At 39.6% G+C, this 21190-nt stretch overlaps 4 protein-coding genes and 1 pseudogene across 6 annotated transcripts; 4 read left to right on the top strand and 1 right to left on the bottom strand.

The window, feature by feature from the left end:
- The first annotated feature begins 1393 nt into the window (after window positions 1-1393).
- Window positions 1394-4625, top strand: LOC120000969 (putative cyclin-A3-1). Of its 2 annotated transcripts, XM_038849161.1 has the most exons (9): window positions 1394-1948; window positions 2382-2470; window positions 2570-2614; window positions 2717-2792; window positions 2899-2975; window positions 3089-3122; window positions 3205-3354; window positions 3443-3577; window positions 3666-4625. In XM_038849161.1, the coding sequence occupies exons 1-9, from the start codon at window positions 1613-1615 to the stop codon at window positions 3735-3737; spliced, it is 1014 nt and encodes a 337-aa protein (XP_038705089.1). In that variant the 5' UTR covers window positions 1394-1612; the 3' UTR covers window positions 3738-4625. The 2 variants fall into 2 exon arrangements, with proteins under 2 accessions (XP_038705089.1, XP_038705088.1); XM_038849160.1 differs by having other exon boundaries at window positions 1395-1948; window positions 2382-2614.
- A 121-nt stretch (window positions 4626-4746) lies between these two features.
- LOC120000970 (MFP1 attachment factor 1-like) lies at window positions 4747-7039 on the top strand. Of its 2 annotated transcripts, none has more exons than XM_038849163.1 (2): window positions 4747-5386; window positions 7021-7039. In XM_038849163.1, exon 1 carries the CDS (start codon window positions 4813-4815, stop codon window positions 5356-5358), a length of 546 nt encoding a protein of 181 aa, XP_038705091.1. In that variant the 5' UTR covers window positions 4747-4812; the 3' UTR covers window positions 5359-5386; window positions 7021-7039. The 2 variants fall into 2 exon arrangements, with proteins under 2 accessions (XP_038705091.1, XP_038705090.1); XM_038849162.1 differs by lacking the exon at window positions 7021-7039 and adding an exon at window positions 6759-6856.
- Window positions 7040-10186: 3147 nt separating this feature from the next.
- On the top strand, window positions 10187-13064 carry LOC120000320 (annotated as a pseudogene).
- Window positions 13065-13214: 150 nt separating this feature from the next.
- LOC120000321 (F-box protein At1g47056-like) lies at window positions 13215-15532 on the top strand. Its single transcript, XM_038848346.1, has one exon. It carries the CDS (start codon window positions 13708-13710, stop codon window positions 15280-15282), a length of 1575 nt encoding a protein of 524 aa, XP_038704274.1. The 5' UTR covers window positions 13215-13707; the 3' UTR covers window positions 15283-15532.
- Window positions 15533-17309: 1777 nt separating this feature from the next.
- LOC120000322 (cysteine proteinase RD21A-like) lies at window positions 17310-20827 on the bottom strand. Its single transcript, XM_038848347.1, has 5 exons — window positions 20295-20827; window positions 18705-18940; window positions 18470-18610; window positions 17843-18292; window positions 17310-17704 (listed from the first exon to the last, which is right to left on the bottom strand). The coding sequence occupies exons 1-5, from the start codon at window positions 20767-20769 to the stop codon at window positions 17609-17611; spliced, it is 1398 nt and encodes a 465-aa protein (XP_038704275.1). The 5' UTR covers window positions 20770-20827; the 3' UTR covers window positions 17310-17608.
- Window positions 20828-21190: the final 363 nt, after the last annotated feature.

Here is a 21190-nt window from a genome sequence, read left to right as displayed (position 1 = left end):
AGGAATCTGTCACAATTTTGTTAAACCTCCTGGCCTCCTCTACAGCTCATGGCGTATATGCTAGCGAGTACGCTGCACCAAATAGGCACGTAGTATAGATTTATACATATGTTTTCGAGGAGCAAAATTCATTCTTAAATTTTTATTTTTTTTTGGTTTATCATTTCCAAATGAAGTTTTTCATTTATGTTACCTATCAATTTTTTTTTCTTCTGAAAGTTATTTATCAGTTATCGCCATATCTCGTAGATATGAAGCAGTTTGTTGGATGGGCTACCAAGAACGAGTGGCGGGGATCTATTGTATTTTTATTTCAATAAGTCCTGTTGTAATGTAATTTTAAGTTAATAGAAATTTTTATTTTAAAAAAATAAAAATGTGTAGGATTTATCATAATAAACTCAACGATATATTTTTTTGCTCAAAACAAAAATCATATTCAACATAAAAAATGCATGACAATTTTTGACTATCGGATATAAATAAAAACATTTGATGTCTTGATCGTGATGAATTTGATTTTTATTTCGAGCAAAACATATGTCGTTGGGTTTGTTAGATCGAATACTATACATTTATGATTTTTAAAAATTAAATAAAAAATTCTTTGTGCTCCAAAAAAACTACAATGGAGTTTTTTTATAGTTTTTATTACAGCAAACTCTCGACACTCACCAAGAACCTCCTTCTCTTTGTTCCGAGAGGTTCTCCATCAACATCACAGCTTCCTCACTGCCGACGTATAGGTCGTGCAGGATTTATGTTAATATTACAGCCCATATAAGTCCTTTTTTTAACATGTTAAATAAAACTTATTAAAATACATTATTAGGAGTACGATCAATTTATTGGCCCATCTCGTAAAACCTTGGGCTGCTCCATTAGGGCAAATGCAATGGGATTTAGGTTGCTGGGTCAACATTTTTGTTAGCCCGGTCCCACCTCTATTACACAAAAAGTCAAGTCAAACACGTATTTTAATACAGTCACATCAGCAAAACACAAATTTCTATACACTTTTTCTTCCCACACACTTTATCTTTCCACCCAACCCAACAACATTCCATTCCTCCATATTATCCACAACAAAACTACACCAAAATATCAAATATCAATACATCCACATCAGCAAAACACTTATCCCAATACAGCCACATAAGCAAAACACATTTTACAATACAGCCACATCAACAAAATACAACATCTTTGTTGGCCCAATGCCACTTCACCATTGCATTTGCCCTTAGCTAAAATGAAAGAGCCCGCGTAACGGAAATCAGACCCAGGAATGCTAACATCAAAATCCAAATCCCAAAGACATTTTAAATCCGGTCAAACCCTAAAAGTTAAACCCCCAAATTGTGAAAATGTTTTTTTTAAGATTTTGACTTTTGAGTGTGTCGGAATGCCCTAAAACCAGAGCCACAGAGCGCCAACATCTTTGTTTTCAAATTGCAAAAAATGGCGCTTCACTTGTATATCCTTCTTTGCTCCCCTCCCTCTTCACTTCCTACAAAGCCACTCGCTCCAACTCGTCTGTCCTTCATCGTTCTTCTCCCTCGATCCATTCTAACCCAGTAAAAGTGAGAAGAGAGAGAAGGTTTAGTTTTCCATGGCTGACCAGGAGAATGTGCGCATCACTCGGGCTGCCAAGAGGAGGGCGGCGGTGAACACGGAGGAGCTGCCGGTGTCCAAGAAGCGGGTGGTGTTGGGGGAGTTGTCGAACGTGTTGAACGTCGTCGTTTCGGTGAATCCCAGTTTGGGAAATGAGCCGCAGAAGAGGAAATCTAGGGCAAAAGCCAAGGCAAAGAAGGCTTTGGTGAGTACGAAGGTGAAGTCAACGACGGAGGATGTTGGTGAGAAGCCTGATATCGATGTCGGGTCTGATGATCCTAAGATGTGCGGGCCTTATGCGACGGACATATGTGACTATCTGCATAAGATGGAGGTTAGTGGGTTTTTATGGATTTGCTAATTTCAATTTTTTTTTGTTGAAATAAAGACAAGATCATGATTAATTATGGTTTGCGGTTGCATAATTTGGTTAATTTGCATATGGGGATGCCCATCACCTGACCCGATAGTTCAATCATAATCTCTTTCTGTTTCCAGTTGTCAATGGAACCAGTGGGTATGTTATATTTGTAGTTACATATTTCATGTAATTTATGCTCGGCTCTGATATTAAAGTTGGGAGCTTTACTGTTCTATATGATTTTTTTGTATTGGCCTTCGTGATTTATGAAAATGTGAGATGAATTGGTATTAAGGATTTCTGTGCTGAGTTTAGCCTTTCATGGGCCTTGTCAAAAAGGGCATCTGCATTGGCTTTCATTTATTAGTTTATTGGGGCTTATTCTGATGCTTAGTTGACAATTCAGGTGGAATCAAAGAGAAGACCATTACCTGATTACATTGAGAAAGTGCAAAAGGATGTCACTCCCAATATGAGAGGGATTCTGGTGGATTGGTTAGTTGATGTTGCAGAGGAATACAAGCTTCTCTCTGATACTCTGTATCTTGCCATTACTTATATTGATAGATTCCTATCCTCAAATGTCCTCAACAGGCAGAAGCTTCAGTTGTTGGGCGTGTCTTCAATGCTCATTGCCTCGTGAGAACCTACTTCTTTTGAAAAGTGATAATTTTCTTATGAGCTCATGCACTGAGTTTACTTACATTTCCTGTTTGTTTTTAATTCTCCTCTCCCAAATAGAAAATATGAAGAAATCAGCCCTAAAAGTGTGGAAGAGTTTTGCTACATTACAGATAATACTTACACCAAGGATGAGGTAATTTCTCTCGTTTTATTTCATATACTTGTTTTTTCCCACTTTGCTTTGTATTATACGTTTTGCTCTCTCAAATTCTAAAAATAGGCTGGGGGTATGTTACTAGGTGGTGAAGATGGAGGCTTGTATACTTAAGTCCTTGAAGTTTGAATTGGGGAATACTACTATAAAGACATTTCTAAGGTAAGCCTAATGTTGTTGTTCTCTTTACTTGATTAAAATTGCTGATCCATAGGCCATTGTGTGGTGTACATGTGGGTCTGATACTGGTTACCTTTTTCCATCTGGGTATGCAGGAGATTCATCAGGATTGCACAAGAGGATGACAAAGTAAGTATAATCCTTACATAGCTTTAGCATATGTTTAACGAGGAATAATCTTGTACTGATTAGATATACATGTGTTGTACAGAATTTAAACTTGCAACTTGAGTTCCTGAGCTACTACCTTGCCGAGTTAAGCTTGCTGGACTACGAATGCATAAAATTTTTACCTTCTTTAGTGGCTGCCTCGGTTATTTTTCTAGCCAGATTTATGATGCAACCTAAATTGTATCCTTGGGTAAGTGCCTAAGTGGTTGATCGTTACCCAAGTCTAATTGTTTATTTACAGGTTTGGGATGGTATTCTGATCTCTGAGATTGTTTCAGAACTTGATGCTGCAAAAATTCTTGGGTTATAGGACAGGTGATATGAAGGATTGTGTCCTCATAATACACAATTTGTACCTGAGCAGACGTGGAGGGGGATTACGAGTTGTGAGAGAAAAGTACAAGCAACATAAGGTGTGTTTTATTTAAATAATTTTTTTGTTGAGTTTGGTTGCTTCAATACGAAAAAGGTATGATTTAAGTTACTTGCCATATGAAACAGTTCAAATGCGTGGCAACCATTCCTTCTCCTCCAGAAATACCAGCTTCCTTTTTGGAAGATTTGAAGGAATGAGAGTTTTGGTAGACTTGTGAGCTAGTCTTATTCCAAACAAATGGTATTTCTCCTTGTTTAAGGGCTTGAATTTGAAGCATTCTAACTTCCAGAACTTGGTGTTTAGCTGGACCTGTAGACCTTGATAGTGTGGAGCTTCTCTTCTTAATTCAAGTGATCTGATGCTGTTCTACAGTGAACACTTTACCCCTAAAACACAGCTTTTAACCGTGACATAAATGATTCTTTTCATAGGTGGAACATTTGTAATTTCGAATAATGCTTGAGACTCCCAAAAAGTGATCCCAAAAGACCCTCATTTAATGTGGAATGTTAGATGTGAAGTGGGTTTTATATGTGTGTTTTTAATCAATGGTTATTTTAATGCCACATAGATTTGTAGGACTTTTGGCGATGATATTTTGAGGGTCTCTAGCATTGTCTTGTAATTTCTTGGGAGGAAGTTTGACAGTTTGTAGATTTTGTTTATTGATAAGTTTTGTAAGTTGCGTCTTATTTGGAAGGGATCCTCATTTGGCTTCATGAATTGGAATGATATAAACCCTGATACGCAATTCAATATATTTCTAGAAAAAAAAAGTTGTTTCTATGAATTTACAAACATTTGTGCTAATTTCATGGATGAAATCCAATTTGTGTTGAGGTCCGGACGTGTTGTTGTCCGATCCAAAAATGACATGAGACCAATTTTTTACCATCGGTGTGAGATGCAAAATTTCTCCGACTTATGCAGACAAATATGAGCAAATCTTGCATTGCATGGGCCTAAAATTCGCAATCCTTGAGGAAAAACAGCTCTTTCCAACTGTCCACTTAACTTGGCTTGCACATCTAAAAAATATTCTAAGCCCTCATCGACCGTCCAAAAACAAAAATATGTGAATCGACGGTCATAATCAAGCCCTAGATTTAAAGTAAACTCATTTTACGGTGATTGGTGAACCGTCCTTTAATTCACTCCGTAATCTGGGTAACATCCGATTCCCTCTTTTTAATTCCCCATTTATTTATTTACCATCTCTCCCTCCCAAATCCCAAACCCCAATTCCCGACGAAATCAAAAAAACTTTACCTAATGGCCGATCCAGAAACTTCGATACCTACAGCACCAGCACCAGATCAAGACTCCAAGCCACCGGCGCCAGACCAAGACTCCAAGCCGCCGGCACCTACTGTGGAGCCGGAGGAGGCACAGCCTAAAGATCCTGTATCAGATAAACATGAGCCTAAGAAGCCTAGCGGTATCTCACTCAGCATTTGGCCACCATCGCAGCGCACTCGTGACGCCGTGATTGCTCGCTTAATTGAGACCCTCTCCTCGCAATCTGTGCTTTCGAAGCGCTATGGAACTATTTCAGAAAGTGAGGCGCAGGAGGTCGCTCGTCTCATCGAGGAAGAGGCATTTGCTGTGGCTGGTGGTTTCGGATCCGCCGATGATGATGGCATTGAGATCCTGCAGGTTTACTCCAAGGAGATCAGCAAGCGCATGCTTGAGAAGGTCAAGGCGAGGGCGGGTTCAGTAACTGGTTCCGTGGATGCCATTGCGTCGCAGACGCAGAGTCCCAGTGAGGCCCCCACAAAAGCTAGTGAGGAGAAATCATCTGCCGAGACGGAGGCTTGAGTTATTTTTAGGGATTTAGCGTGATATGGTATGTTAGGGTTTTTATTGATACTATTTGAGATCTATTTGTACTATTTATGCATTTCTATCATGGTTGAACATATCTTAATAATTTGGTAGTGTTAATGCCTAGCTCTTCTTCAGCTATCTCTGATCTTGTGTTCTCTCTCATTATTTTGTTGGTTTATTTGATCTACGGCGTATGCGTATCTCCTTGATTCAGGACTGTAGCACGTAGCGTTTCCTCTACAGTTGTCTGAATTACGATATGTTTATTTGATTTAAAAACTCTATTTTCCTTTATCTTAAAAAGTAACTATGTAATTGTACCTTTTTTTTATTCTCATTATCTAACTTCGATCTCATTTTTCATTTACATTCAGCTCCCAAAGATCTCTGCATTGACTATTATTCTTTGGATTTTATGAAAGAAGTTGGTCCGGATGTTTACTTGAAAAGGGAGCTCCTATAGATGTTTACTTGTAAGGGCATATGGAAACAGACATTTAATTACATTCTGGAAGGGGTTAAAAGTTAAAACTGGATTGAAACTTGGTAACAGAGGGAGGAAGAGAACCTGGGCTCAGTGGAATCTTTTTTTTTTTTTTTTGCGTGTGTTTGTAGAAGGTTTTTTTGTTATGTTTGTTTTGATTGTGAGTTTGAAAATCCTCTGGAGTTAGGTGGAAGCGACGACTTTGAATGTCTTGAAAATTCTGTTATTTGTATTTCTGGTGACATGGGGCACCATTTATGATGAGAAAACCTCTTTTTCTTGGATGAACTTTCTCTTCTCTGGTAGGCCCTTTATACTGGTGTTGAATCTTTCTTCCTCTGTGCTAATCAAAATATGTTCTTTACATACTCACTTCTTGTTCATTAGTATTTTCATCTCCATCAGCAATAAAAAGGAATATGTGCATACAGTCAGGTGGCTCTTAGTAAGAATTCTATAAGCCTTTGAAGGATTTGATTAAGAAGTACAGCTTTATATCATGATCAGTTTTGTTTAGGTAATTGTAATCAGCTATCGGTTGGAGATGCATTTTTTGTGTCAGTGCCGCATTATCTGCACTCTTCTGGTTAAATTTGTCACTCTCATGCTAGGTAGATAGACATTCAGTATTTTGAAGTTCGTGCATGTTCTATTGAATATGTTACGATGTATATCATATATGCCACAGGTTTTGTAGACTAATTTACTTCATAGTTGCATTGATTGTTAAGGTTGCATGGATCTTCATTATCCTTGTGTTCTGAATCACATTAATCCCAAGTGGCTCCTATTAACCGAATAGCTTGGATGTGTGCATCAGTGTTAGTCCATGCCCAATGTTCTACAATCTCATTTGTTGTGGCCAAACCTTATTGGTTATCATTCTTTTTGAATGTCTCTACTCTAGATTCTTGTTGTCAAGTTCAATCATCTGAAATCCAGCGTAGTGTTTTAGTTGAAGGAAACGCAAGGATTCAAGCTCAACCATGATCTCTTTTATCACAGTATGCGACTAGCTTTCTTGCCTTTTTCTTTGTTCTTCTAGTTTTATTTTCCTGTATTTTTCGTGTTATGTCTTTTCGCATTCTTTTTTTCCTGCAGCCACCAGCACTATGTGCTGACTTGAACCTCTTTTTTGAAAATTTTTGATGGGCCTCAACGAATTATAGGCTTGCTGGAAGCAAGAACCTGGTCTCTGCTGATGCGTTCCTCTTTTGGTTCCAACACTTGGATCATTTCCTACTGTTTTGGTACTGTCTGGATATTAATAAAATAGTTCAATTCTTTGTGCTTGTTATTCTTGGATGGTTTAGCCCTTTCTAGCTAATCCTTTCTTTGTGTTCTCTATGTTTGCTTGAGATGCTAAAACGCTTGTTTGCTAAAACCAAGTCTATTACTGGGAAAGTTGGCGTCGAATACATTTTTAAAGCTACAAGCCTGGTACTGGGTTTTATTTTCTTTTTCTATGGGGACTGGTTGGAGAACTGATTTGAGTTTCTGTCATTTTGTGCATGAATAGGTTGGTATACCTATTACTTCTCTTAGAAATTGAGTTTTGCCCTTTGTTCTTTAGTTTGAATTCGTGTATCTGCTTGTATTGCTTTTAAACTTCTCTTTCATATATCCATAATTTTTGTGATTTACATTTTTTTTTCTGCCATCGGATAATTGGCTGGTAAACTCTGGGTCATGGAAGACTTGGGCCGAGACTCAATGTTGAAAGATAATGTAGAGAGGCATTTGCAAATTGTGATAATGAAAACACTCATGAGATTTTGACATTCCCATTTCAGTCAATGACCCATTTTTATTGTGTGATTTACATGAGGTACCTCGAAATAGAGTATGATTGCTATGCTTTTGGTTTCCTTCACGGCCTCACCAGGCAAGTAATCCATTAATATTAAAATGAGTATGATTGCTATGCTTTTTTCTTGTCCCTTAGATTATGTAAGTTTATGGATGGAAAAATTATGGACATATATTATTTTGAATTTACAGATTATGATAATGAAAACATTCATGAGACTTTGACATTCCCATTTCAGTCAATGACCCATTCTTATTGTGACCCATTCTTATTGTGTGATTTACATGAGGTACCTCAAAATAGAGTATAATTGCAATGCTTTTCGTTTCCTTCACGGCTTCACCTTTTTCTTAAGGCAAGTAATCCATTAATATCAAAATGAGTACGAACTCATGTAACCAAATCATAAACCCAAACCACCAATACACGCAAACTGTAAATACATCTCTTATGGGTGAGTCTCTTTGACCTCCAAATCCCAAGAGGCCGCCCCCATAAGGTTTGCTAGGTTCAGTTAGTACGGAGAAAAAATTACCAACAACTATTCAAGTCCCGTTTGAGAGACAATTTTGTTATTGATTCCAATAAGCGGAAAGGAAGTAAAATAAACTACATTTTCCTCCATAAACAAAAAATAAAATAAAATAACTATATATTCCTCATCTAAGCAGGCATATATATATTAATATATATATATGGCTTGTACGGTTGTACCTCCAATATTTGTAGCATCCTGTCCATTCCCATTCTATTTGTTGTTATGTTTATGCATGTCCTCATTCATTTGAAAGTAAGCTGAGATGGCGGCAACTCACATCACATGCCCACGTGTTCAAATGGGGCAAATCGATCTATGCCGCATTGTTCATATTTGGTCAAAGTTCCAAGTCTTACATCGATCTCTGCCAAACATATATATTGCATTATATATATTTATAGCTCACTACACTATAAATACATACATGGAGCGACAACAAGACTCCATAAACACAAAATTAACACAAAGCTAGCTGATCATCAAACAATCAACTACTCCCCCAGCTGATTCATTCATTCATTAATGGCCACAAGGTGCTTCTTTGTCATTAGTCTTGCTGTTCTCCTGATCAGCTCCTCCATTTTTGCTTCACAAGCTCGTCCCCTCGGTCATTACTCACTTGGCAATATGAACAAAGGGGTTGACATTGACACTATGTTCGACGAGTTGCACATTGGAGGGATTAAAACTGGAGGTCCAAGCCTCGGTGGTGAGGGTCATGCATTACCTGATGCTGTCCGAAAGAACGACGACTCTGGTCCAAGCCCTGGTCAAGGACACTGAAATCATACACGCACGCACGCATACATACATACATATATGCATGCATGTATGCATGTATGCATGCATGCATACATATATATGTATATATTATCTCTTAAGGATAACTTTTTGATAATTGATTTAAGCGAAATGACAAGTGAGTTCCACATATTTTAAATTAATGGTCAAAAAAGTTGTTCTCCTTACTTTATGTCCTTACGAGAAAATTTATATATATGCGAGTTTCTTATTCTTTCATATACTTATTTGTAAGAAGAATTTTGTTTGCTTTGCTAGAAATTATTGCGATGTATTTGTTTGATCATATGAATGTGTTGAGGTTAGTTTGTTTTTTTGGTTTGTATCAGTTACTATATATTGTTAATGATTTGATCAATTTGGAGCAAATGCGATGAGACCATAGCCAACTATTCAGTCAGTCCGACTATTGAAGCAAAATTATAATCAGAGGAACCATGCAAGTCTCTTTAATTGGCAGCTGTTAACTAATATTAATTGTAAGATTCAATCAAATTCAAGGCTGTCAATGACTGCTTCAAATAGGCATGCATGGACGATAAGCACTAAAGTTAAATTAATTAGTCCATGCAATCTCTTTTTCTTTTCTTTAATTGTATAACTAGCATGCATCTCCCTAAACTAAACCACATCAGGAAGGGAAAAAAAAAAACTTTTATTTTTATTTTCAAAATTATGTGGACGAAGTTTTGAGCTATGGAGCTGAGCTTGGGTGAAACAGTCCTTTGAGTTTGCATAAGATTAGGTTGGTGACAAACAAGGCTTTGAAATTTTACTGGAGCTTGCTCCTTGTCAAACATTTTTTGGGTAATAGACAATAAGATTAGACAAGTTTGCTCTTTGGATAATTAATATGGGCATAAATTCTTCATGACAGAGTAAGTTGTGTCAAAGTCCAATGCGCGGCTACTAAGGGTATTAGCTGGGTAGACGCTATACCAAAAAACTTAGATAAGATAAGCTCTAAAAAAAATTGAAGTTTATTTTAGAAGTTATTCTTTTTTTTAATAAGATAATATTATAAACTTTCTGAAATATTAATTTTATTAATATAAAATATATTGTCATTTATAAGTTTAGACTTTAAACTAAATTTAATAAAACAAAAATATTCATAAGAGAAAATACATAAATTTACCAAAAAAAATCATAAAATAATGAATTGGAATGATTTATACATTTCTCATATTTTTTTAGCTCGTATTCTATATTTTAAACTAAATTTAAATAGATTTTAACTATAAGGTTCACCGAACACCTCACTCACATCGTATTAAGTTACGGAATAGTTTATTTTGATAGCTTATAAAGTAGCTTTAAAAAAATGATCCTTAATCATTGATATCATCCACTTGCTGATGAACAAAATCCTATCTTTTTCATGAGCAATAAATGGCACAAGACTTGCATTATTAAACAATGAATCGCATCCACCGCAATAACAAACCTTCAACCGTTTCATGGCAGCTACCATTGCTCCATAGATTCACATGGCTACCTCTGCTTTCTTGCTTGGTCTTTCTATCATCATATCACCATCATTTTCAACTGCAACATTGCGCAGAGGTTCACACCTCTCTGTGGAGAATGCAGAGCAAGTTTTGATTTCCCCTAACAATGCTTTCACTGCTGGATTTTATGAAGTTGGAGACAACGCCTACTCTTTTGCAATCTGGTTCAGTAATGATACTTGCTGCAGGAAAAACTGCACTCTTGTCTGGATGGCAAACCGCGATGAACCTGTAAACGGGAAACACTCGAGGCTCATTTTACTGGGAAATGGTAATCTTATCTTAACTGATGCTGATCGTTTCACTGCTTGGATGACCAACACTGTATCCCAGTTCTCAACACAATTAGACCTGCAAGATAGTGGCAATCTTGTACTTACTAATTCGGATCATACTATTCTGTGGCAAAGCTTCGATTCACCGACGGATACCCTTCTTCCACACCAGCCACTTACCAGAAAGGTTCAGCTAGTCTCTGGTAGGAGCCAAAGTAACTACTCTTCTGGTTTCTTTAAGCTTTATTTTGACACCGACAATGTTCTCCGTCTTCTATTCGATGGCCCTGAGGTATCAGACATTTACTGGCCAGACCCAGTGCTCTTGACCTGGGAAGCTGGGAGATCCACCTACAACAATAGCAGAATTGCTGTACTTGATTCCGAGGGTAATTTTAGTTCAACGGATAATTTCACATTCAAATCAGCAGATTATGGATTGAACTTCCAGAGAAGACTGACAATTGATTTCGATGGCAATCTTCGGCTGTACAGTCGAAAAAACAATGGAGGGAGTTGGGTTGTATCATGGCAAGCCATCTCTCATCCATGCAGAATTCATGGAAGTTGCGGACCAAACAGTGTGTGTAGTTATGTTCCTAGCATGGGTAGGAAATGCTCCTGCATTCCAGGATACAAAGTGGTGAATGACACAGACTGGTCCTTTGGTTGTGAGCCAGAATTCAATCTGTCCTGTGCCACAGGTTCAGCTGCTTTCTTGCAACTCCCTCATGTTGAGTTTTTCGGTTACGATATTGGATTCTATCCAAACTGCACCTTGAGGGAGTGTGAGAAATTATGCTTGGAGGCATGCAATTGCAAGGGGTTTCAGTTCCAATTTACCAAACACAACCATCCCAGTGGCATTCCCTATTGTTACCCCAAGACACTATTGTTAAATGGGCATCATTCCCCAAATTTCCGAGGAGACCTTTACTTAAAAGTCCCCAAATCTGGACTTTCATCATCCAGTTATTCTTACAAGGAATCAAGCCTCAAGTTAAACTGCCATGGCGAAAGTGTCAAGCAGTTACACAGAGAGTATGAAAGTAGGCATGAAAAAGGGATTCTGAAACTTTTGTTTTGGGCAGCCATCATAGCAGGAGGGGTTGAGATCTTTGGCATATTTTTGCTGCCATACTTCCTTATCACAATGCATCAGAGAAGTAGAGCGGGAATGTAAGGCTATTTTCAAGCTACAACTCGTTTGAAAAGATACACGTACGTGGATCTTAAAAAGGCGACACGGGGTTTTAGCCAGGAGATTGGAAGAGGTGCAGGGGGAATTGTATACAAAGGTATATTATCTGGCCAAAGGGTTGCTGCAATCAAGCGACTCAACGATGCTAGTCAAGGAGAAACAGCATTTCTAGCGGAGCTAAGCACCATTGGGAAGCTTAATCACATAAATTTGATTGAAATGTGGGGATACTGTGCAAAGGGAAAGCACAGAATTCTGGTCTATGAGTACATGGAGCATGGATCCCTGGCAGAAAATCTTATTTCCAAATCACTTGATTGGAAAAAAAGGTTTGACATAGCCGCAGGAACTGCAAAGTACCTAGCTTATTTGCATGAACAATGCTTGGAGTGGATTCTCCATTGTGATGTAAAGCCGCAGAACATACTCCTAGACTCCAATTACCAGCCAAAGGTGTCAGATTTTGGCCTGTCTCGGCTACAAAACAGAAGTGGTTTAAACAATTCAAATTTCTCAAGGATTAGAGGTACTAGAGGATACATGGCACCAGAATGGATTCTCAATCTTCCCGTTACATCCAAAGTCGACGTCTACAGCTATGGAATTGTAGTATTGGAGCTGGTGACTGGAAAGAATCCAGCAACTGTACTCAATGCATTAGAAAACAGCGAGGGAACACAGACCAAAGGAATGGTTACATGGGTGAGAGAGAAAATTAATGTGGCCGATGCAGGGTCATCACCTATTAAAGAGATCATAGACCCTATCTTAGAGGACGAATATGACAAGAGTAAGATGGAAATTCTGGTTTCAGTGGCTTTGCAATGCGTCATTGAAGACAGAGAAGCAAGACCCACCATGAGCCAAGTGATTGAAAAGCTTCTGCACCATGAAAATGGAAAGTAAAAACAACCAGAAGATGGTAATTGCCATAAAGCAAGACCCTATCTTAGTAGTGTTGTATCATAAATAAAGCTCTTATCTATGTATCAATCTATGTAAACTAAATTAGTTCTGTGTTCATTTCACACACTCTAGAAAAGCTATAATATTAGAAGAGGTAAATCTCAAGGAGTACTCTCTGTTCAAAAATTCAACAGAATTGAGTGATCAAAATACAAACTTAATTCATGTAAGTGTTTGCAGAAATTACAGTGTAATCAGCCTTAACAAATAATTCTTTTTAAACGAACTGCAACAAAAGAAAAGGTCCACATGTTTGGTTGGCAAGAAAAGAAAATCCGTTCTAATCAACTGCAAGTCACTCAGCTTGAATTTCACCAAATTTTCACAAGCAAAGACGAGCAGAAGTATTTTGCAGAAAAGAAATACCTAAAAAAGGAGCGAAGAACGATTGGTGGAATCTCTAACAACTCCGCGAATGTGAGTCAAAGCCCAGGGCCATGTTTCTATCGAAATCAGTCCAAACCTTAAGACCAATTGATGAAAAGTAAATCCATTGTCACGTCCACGGCGATGGCAGAAAATGCGGGTGGCGGAGCTGGATTTGGATTTTCGAAAGCCATTTATGTGGAGGTGCTGGACTTCAATCAGAGGAGAATGCGAATGGCCAAAGGGTTTAAATCATGTATGTGAGAAGGTTTTTTTCCCTGAGAGCACGTGATAAGCACGTGACCAGAAGGGGAGAAATACAGGTACTTCCTACCAAGAAGCGTGTAGAGAGCCTCCCGGTCCCGTGTAGTCTCTCAAGTTTCCGTGGATGGGCCAGTCAACTTCGACGGCCGCATTCTCGAGCCGCCGTGAAGTCAGCAACTGCTACCGAGCCAAGGTCAAACCAACGGCTCTCATCTCTCCAACGCTTACCGATGAATCAAGCGATTTCCATGTCTCCAATACAGCACCCGATTACATCTCCGAGCTACCTGACGAGTGTTTGGCTTACATTTTCCAGTCACTTAGCTCCGGCGACCGGAAACAATGCTCTCTTGTGTGTAAGCGATGGTTGACGATCGAGGGGCAAAGCCGTCGTCGTCTTTCTCTCAACGCTCAAGCATGTCTCTTCCCTCTGATTCCTTCTCTATTCTCTCGATTCGATGCCGTCACGAAACTAGCTCTCAAGTGTGAGCGCAGATCCGTCAGCATCGAAGATGACGCGCTGATTCTCATATCTTACAAATGCCGGAATCTCATGCGCCTCAAGCTACGCGCCTGCGGCGAACTCACATATACCGGAATGGAGACCTTCGCGAAAAATTGCAAGGGTTTGAAGAAACTCTCTTGTGGATCTTGCACCTTCGGAGCCAAAGGGATGAACGCAATCCTTAATAACTGCGCATCGCTGGAAGAATTATCCGTGAAGAGGCTCCGTGGTATCACGGATGGAACTGCGGCCGAGCCGATTGGGCCTGGCTTAGTCGCATCTTCTCTCAAGACGCTTTGCTTAAAGGAGATTTACAATGGACAGTGTTTTGGGCCTCTTATAATTGGGGCAAAGAATCTCAGGACTTTGAAGCTTTTTCACTGCTCTGGTGATTGGGACAAGCTTCTTGAAGTTATTGCGGATCAAACCTCCGGTTTAGTTGAGATCCATCTCGAGAGGCTCCAGGTCACCGATGTTGGCCTTGCAGCCATCTCTAATTTTCCGAATCTGGAGATCTTGCACCTTGTCAAAACCCCAGAGTGCACCAATTTAGGGCTCGTTTCAGTCGCAGAGCGTTGCAAATTATTAAGGAAGCTTCACATTGATGGATGGAAGGCTAACAGAATAGGTGACGACGGTCTAATTGCTGTGTCTAAGTTTTGCACTAATTTGCAAGAATTGGTTCTTATTGCAGTCAATCCCACAAAACTGAGCTTAGAAATGCTGGCATCCAATTGCCAGAATCTAGAGCGATTGGCCTTATGTGGAAGTGATACTGTTGGTGATGCGGAGATTTCGTGCATTGCTGCAAAATGTATTGCATTGAAAAAGCTTTGCATCAAGAGTTGCCCTGTTTCGGATGAAGGAATGGAAGCACTTGCGAGTGGATGCCCAAATTTGGTGAAAGTAAAGGTCAAGAAGTGTAAAGCAGTGACTTGTGATGGTGCAGATTGGTTGAGGGCAAGTAGAGGGTCGCTTGCTGTTAATTTGGACACTGTTGAACCTGAACCTCAGGACGCAAGTGCTAGCGATCGTGGGGCACAGGAAAATGTTGTTGAGTTTGCTTCCGTGGTTGTGGCTGCGCCTATTATTGCATCCAGAAACACTGGAAGATCTGCCTCATTTAAGTCAAGGTTGGCTTGCACTTTGAGAAGGTTGTCAGGTGGTAACAGCAGTTCTCGAAACATTTCCTAAAGGAATCTAGAACAAAAGTTATGAAACGGAGCAAAGTCCACTTTTGGTCTGATCAGTTTGCATTATGTTGCATTTTATTATCTGATTTCATCTCACTTTTGTAGTTAATTTTATGTTGTGTGCTGTTTATTGCATCTTGAATTGATTTTTCAGTGTGGAAAATTGTCATATTCCTGTGTTTTATGTTTCTATTAACTTGAATTTGTGTTAACTTGTTTAGTAAAATTTTTTATACCTTGGAGGCTTGGACGGAGTGATAGATCACCTTTTTTGTTTTGCATACACCGTTGGCTCGACATTGCATCTGTCTGCTGTGGTTTGTAATGTTATGATACTAAGGTGTCTACTGCCTCGCCACGGTTCAGTGTATATAACAGTACAACTGACATGCTCTGAAACTGTGCGATGCTAATTTATTTATTCAGTTTTTAGGTCGTGAATTTTTTTAACATGAGAGCAAGGGAAGCTCTATTTTTTTACAAAAGAAAAATGCTTTGAAAATAAATGTTACTTTTCTAGAAAAGAAATGTGTACAAGTTGTGACTCAGGTATGATCCAGCATATTCCCAGGTAGAGATGCCTCAGATTACGATCTTTTTGGGGCAGCTGAGCTGGGCTAGGCTCCTAACTGTTTTACGTTGCAACATTTTATATTTTGCTTATTTGTATTCTTATAAAGAATGAATTAACATCCGGCTGTGAAAATGAGATATATGCAACTAGTTCTGATACCACGGTGGATAGGATGAATCCTTGAAAAGGTCAAGTCATTTGTGAGTACTTTATGGAGTTTATTCATTTACTCGGCCTATTTGATGCCCCGCTATTCTGTAATAGACTTGGCAAGGGGGAGGGGGATTTGAACCCCTGACCTCATGATCAAGGTGGGGGGGGGGGGGGGGGGGGGGGGTTTGCCATCTGAGCTGGGGCGCCACCCCTAAGTTAGCTGGTAATTTATGGCACTGACTTGCCATGTTGTGTCAACTTTGAAGCTTCGGAGCAGTCATGTTGGCTGAATTGGTAAGTTGTTCTCATTCTGCAATAGGTGATCGATGCAGCCTCCTCTAGTCTGGATTTCTAGCTTTGACTGATGGTTAAGTCCTGAGATTCAATGTGTTGTAACTGTAAATTCGTCTTAGTTAATGCACTGGTTCTTGTGTGAGCTCAGTATCACATAAGATATTCAGAAGATTCTGATGACTTTTCTTTCTGTGGTTCAGCCATCTGGACCTGGAGGCAGCATGGCAACTGACTCTTTTTTATTTTTGGTGAGAAATTTGTTCTTTTATTAATAAACAGATTGAGTTACTCTGTTGTGGGCAATCCAACAAAACATGAGCAAAATGCTTTCTTTCGGAGTAACAGATGAATTCAGCATCCAATTATATTTTTGACTAAGAAGGTTGATCTTATGCCATATGAACCGCCATGAGGCTTTCTATCTAGCGCGCTTGATTATATCACCTTTTTGTCTTTCTGCTAGGATTGAAGGCACATAAAGGGGGCTTGATTGACTGATTGAGCAGTCCTCTTCAGGGTGCAGTCAGGCCGCCTCTGCATGGTGATACTTGTGGAGTGGAGTGCAAGAAGTTAGCTTCCAAGTTGAGGTCATTATATTCTGCCGGGTAACAATTTTCGTTTGCGTTTATAAGCTGCTGCTCAGATTAAGGGTTTATGTCGCAAAGCTGCAGCTCGTTGTGGTTGGTTTGAAGGGCCTGCTCTCGGTATGTTTAACTCCACCGGAAGGCATTTTAAGCTTCTTTAGTTCTTTTCAATTGGTTTCTGTACGTCATTTTCTCAGTTTAGCATCTCTTTTCGAGATGCTTCATTGCAACGTAAGAGAATTAAGATCTCAGGACAGACATGGCACCTCTGCAACACCTGCTTGCGCATCCTTTTTTATTTTCTTCCAGACCACGAGTCCACTTTCCCTTTTCCCTTTCAATTATAGATTCACCGCTGGCTCACTCTCCATTGGCTAACACTTCTCCAACTAACAATCAATCAGTATCAAAATGCATAATCACAGGCTCTCAATAAGGGAACTAACAATATTTTCATGAATTCATATATAAGAGCCGTCGCTCATTGATAAAAAGATTTACAGGCATCGGAAATTGACAACAATCCTGTCTTTTGTCTTGCTGATCAAATTTAACACATATAAATGGCCAGCTATAGACATTTAAACATTGTCTGAATAGAATATATTACTATAGACCATCCATCTATTGCTACCAATGGAAATGAAGGTTAGCTGCAAGTGAACGGTTTGTCCTTCCCTTATCCACATCAACCGCCGCTTGAAAGTCCTAACCCCATTTGTTTATGCAGTGTTTGCTTTGCCTTCGCTTCCATGAGCCCAATAAGGCTTGGCAGGCGTACGTCTCAGTGCCTTGATGCCCAACGGGTTGTTCTTGCTCTGTCGCAGAAATTCAAGCAAACAAAACAACAATCAAGATATATACTTGAGTATCAACGTAGGAACCCCAAAAAATAACGGGAGCACCGTTCATATGGTTAAAAATATAACATATGAACGTAATTTGGTTGCTCTTACCGTCAAACAGGTTCCCTCATTAATGTTACAGACAGGGTAGTCATGAGGGCAGCAGCTATAGTGATCATCGCAGCAAGTGGCACCATCGAGAGGGCAGCATCCCCATGCGAAGCAATAGCTGCCATATTGATAGACACAGCAGCAGGTGTTGCTCTCCGGACATGTGTAGTAACTATCACAAACGGTTGGTGGGGTTACTGGCGATGGAGGAGATGGACCTGGGTTAGGGGGATTCTGGCCCTTCTTGATGGGATATGAAGGTTCAATAGCAATTCCACACTTTCCACTACGAGCGGCAATATTTCGCTCCATCCTGATATAGCCTGCCTCTCCCCAACTCTTGCCCCACGAGTTTCTCACGATCCAATAATCTTTACCATTCTCTGTGCCATATCCAACCGCCACAACACCATGGTCCAGTGCTGTACCGCATTGTCCTGTGTATATACCCTGAAATTTATGTATGAAGGCTAACTGTGTTAAAATGATTATATAACCTTACTGAGGGAAATACCATCAAATCGCCCTCTGATAAGAGAAGCATATACACGCACGTCGCGAGATAATCTTATCATCCCAGACGAGACCAAACTATGTGACAAAACATGAAGTGCAGAAAGAATTTACCGATTCATAAAGCTGCCAAGTTCTGCCACCTGCTTCAATGGCAATGCTAATTGGCTGATTTGCAACTGCAGTTTTCAGTGAGGCCTCGTCATATGCAGGGACATCTTCATAGGAATCAATGGAAACCACCTTAGCATTTTTCTGGCACAAGAAAAGTGCAGAGTTAGACAAAAAGTTACTAATTTTAAGTACCGTTCATTAATCACTAGTTCTGACAAACGAAGACAGATCCTACCCTGTAGGGGTCACAACGACCATCATAAGCCTTGTACGGATAATCTTCATCCGAGTCAATCCCACCATTGTTGATGATGAACTGAAATGCATAGTCCATTAAACCACCATTGCATCCCTCGTTATATGATGTATCACAGTCGACCAGCTCCTGCTCCGATAGAGTGATCAATTCACCAGTAACTATCTTATTAATCCCTTCTACTGCACCAATCGTTGAGAACGCCCAACAACTCCCTTCATTTCACATTAAACAGCAAGTGAATCAGTTCCATATATACACATAGTCTCATCTCACTTACAATTCTACACAAGGTGACAATTATTATGCACACAAAAGGCTGTGTCAGTTTATGACCAGATGAATGGCAGATGCAGATGCCATGCTACTTCAGTCATTCACAAGTGAGCCGGCCCAGGGTATGAAAATCGACAGGTCAAGTGGGCCAGTATATGACTAAGCTGAGGCCCATCAAACCAAACGTTCACTATCCAGTGAGAATCAAATCATCCAAAATATCTTTGGCAGTCATCGTGATGACCGTCCAGGATGGCTTCAAACCAAAAGGTCCAAAGAAAATCTAATAATAAAATCAATCCGGTCCAAATATTTCAGTGGGGACCAGACGAACAAGTTTTCCAGTTTCAGTCACTTAGAGCAGAGCATAGGCAACTCAACCGATCAAAATCTAGTCCAGTTGCAATGATCGGACCCGTTTGCCAGTGTTTGTACATGTCAAACGTACCGTATTCGGACAAAAAAAATGTTTTGTTGAGCGAACACAGTTGAAACGGCAGGGAGCTATTTTCAATGATTGGTCTTTTTTACTTTCTACAAAGATAAATTCATTAAAAATTAATTGATATATACAAAAAAAAATATTTAATTTTACCGTCCGTGGCCACAATTTCGAAACTTGCCAAAAGTCAAAAACAACACACTCTCGAAAGGACCCATGTTTAGAGCAACTCTAGTGGTAAAAACTATATCAAGCACTTCAAAATCATTCTCTTTCTTCTACTCTCTCCTACGTGACATAACTTAATTGGATGAGTAGGTCCCACAATATACGCTATTCATCAACACTTCATACTTTTCAACACTTCATACTCATCTTCTTTATTTTCATATCTCTCTTACTTTTCATCATCTCTCTTACTATTCATCAATTATATACATTCATATTTCAAGTGTCATTTTTAACAACCTATGTTTCAAGTATCATTATCAAGAAAATGTGTTTTCAAGTGTTCATTTTATTCCATTGTAGAACTCTAGCACTCTAAATTTTCCATAAAGTTCACTTTTATCAACTGTCCATTGGATATGCTCTTACCCTCAAAACTACAAAAACCAAAAGGGTCCCACCAAAGGGTACAAAGGTCAATTTAATACCAGGCTTCGCCCTTTTATCTAGTTCCCAAGATTACCCTCCACCTCCAGTCTCTCACAAACACTACAATCAGACTAGGTAGTAGGTACAGACGCTTCAGGCAAAATCACCATGGACTTTTTAGTAAATTAAGTGCTCCAATAATGAAATATTTATGAAGAAATATTAATGAACAATTAAAGTCTAAAGACGCTCACCGCAACTTCCCTGATCTTTGACCTCGGGGACGGCACCTTCCTTCCTCCAGTCGACGAAATCCGGCAACGAATCACCGAGACGTGGCGCATACCGATCGCTTGGTTTTCGGTTCGTCTTCCTAGATTTGGCACCTAGGTACATGGACCTGTACTCCTCGTTGGTCAGATCGGCGAACTTGTTCAAACCGACCTTGTAACTCTTCTCCTCCTCCGAGTTATGCTCGTCGATGAACCTGAGATTGTCCTTGAAGACCTCAAACCTCTTCTCCTTCTCTCCGATTGCGTTGTACGCCTTTCCATGCTTCACAAGCCACTCCTCGTACAAGGCCATGACCTCGTCGTCGGTCCTCCAGCTCGATTTGACTCCATGAGTTTGGTCGTACGAAATGATCGACATGTCCATGGCCGATGATACTGTGAACAGCACGAACAGCAAGATAGCGGGCACGGCGGCTGACGATCTGAACGGACCCATTTTGGGAGATATTTTCTAGATGGATGTAGAATCAATGAATGGAGATGTGCAAAAAGGGAGAAGGCCTGATAGGTTTTTAAAGGCAAGTGATGAAGAGAATTATTAAATATTTTATTTACGTAATAAAAATAATTAATATATACTTGAATTTTTGTTTAATTGACCAATAAGAGAGAAGCACGTGGATTAGATTTGATAGGTTAGGAGGGAAAAGACAGAGAGAGAGTGAGAGAACAACCCCCGAAGGCGCAGCGGTAGGAGTTTTTTTTTCACCGTGGGTCCCAAAGAAGGTGAATGTTGTTTTGACTACAGTGGTGAAAATTGGAGCGAATGAATTCGAATCTGCCACGTCGAATGAGAGCGTATCCCTGGACCCCGCGCCCGCCTTTTTTGTCGTGGAGAGGGTGGGTCCCACTCAAAG

The sequence above is a fragment of the Tripterygium wilfordii genome, chromosome 6 (assembly GCF_013401445.1).
Source record: "Tripterygium wilfordii isolate XIE 37 chromosome 6, ASM1340144v1, whole genome shotgun sequence".
Classification (NCBI taxonomy): Eukaryota; Viridiplantae; Streptophyta; class Magnoliopsida; order Celastrales; family Celastraceae; genus Tripterygium; species Tripterygium wilfordii.
This window is presented reverse-complemented; position numbering and strand designations above follow the sequence as displayed.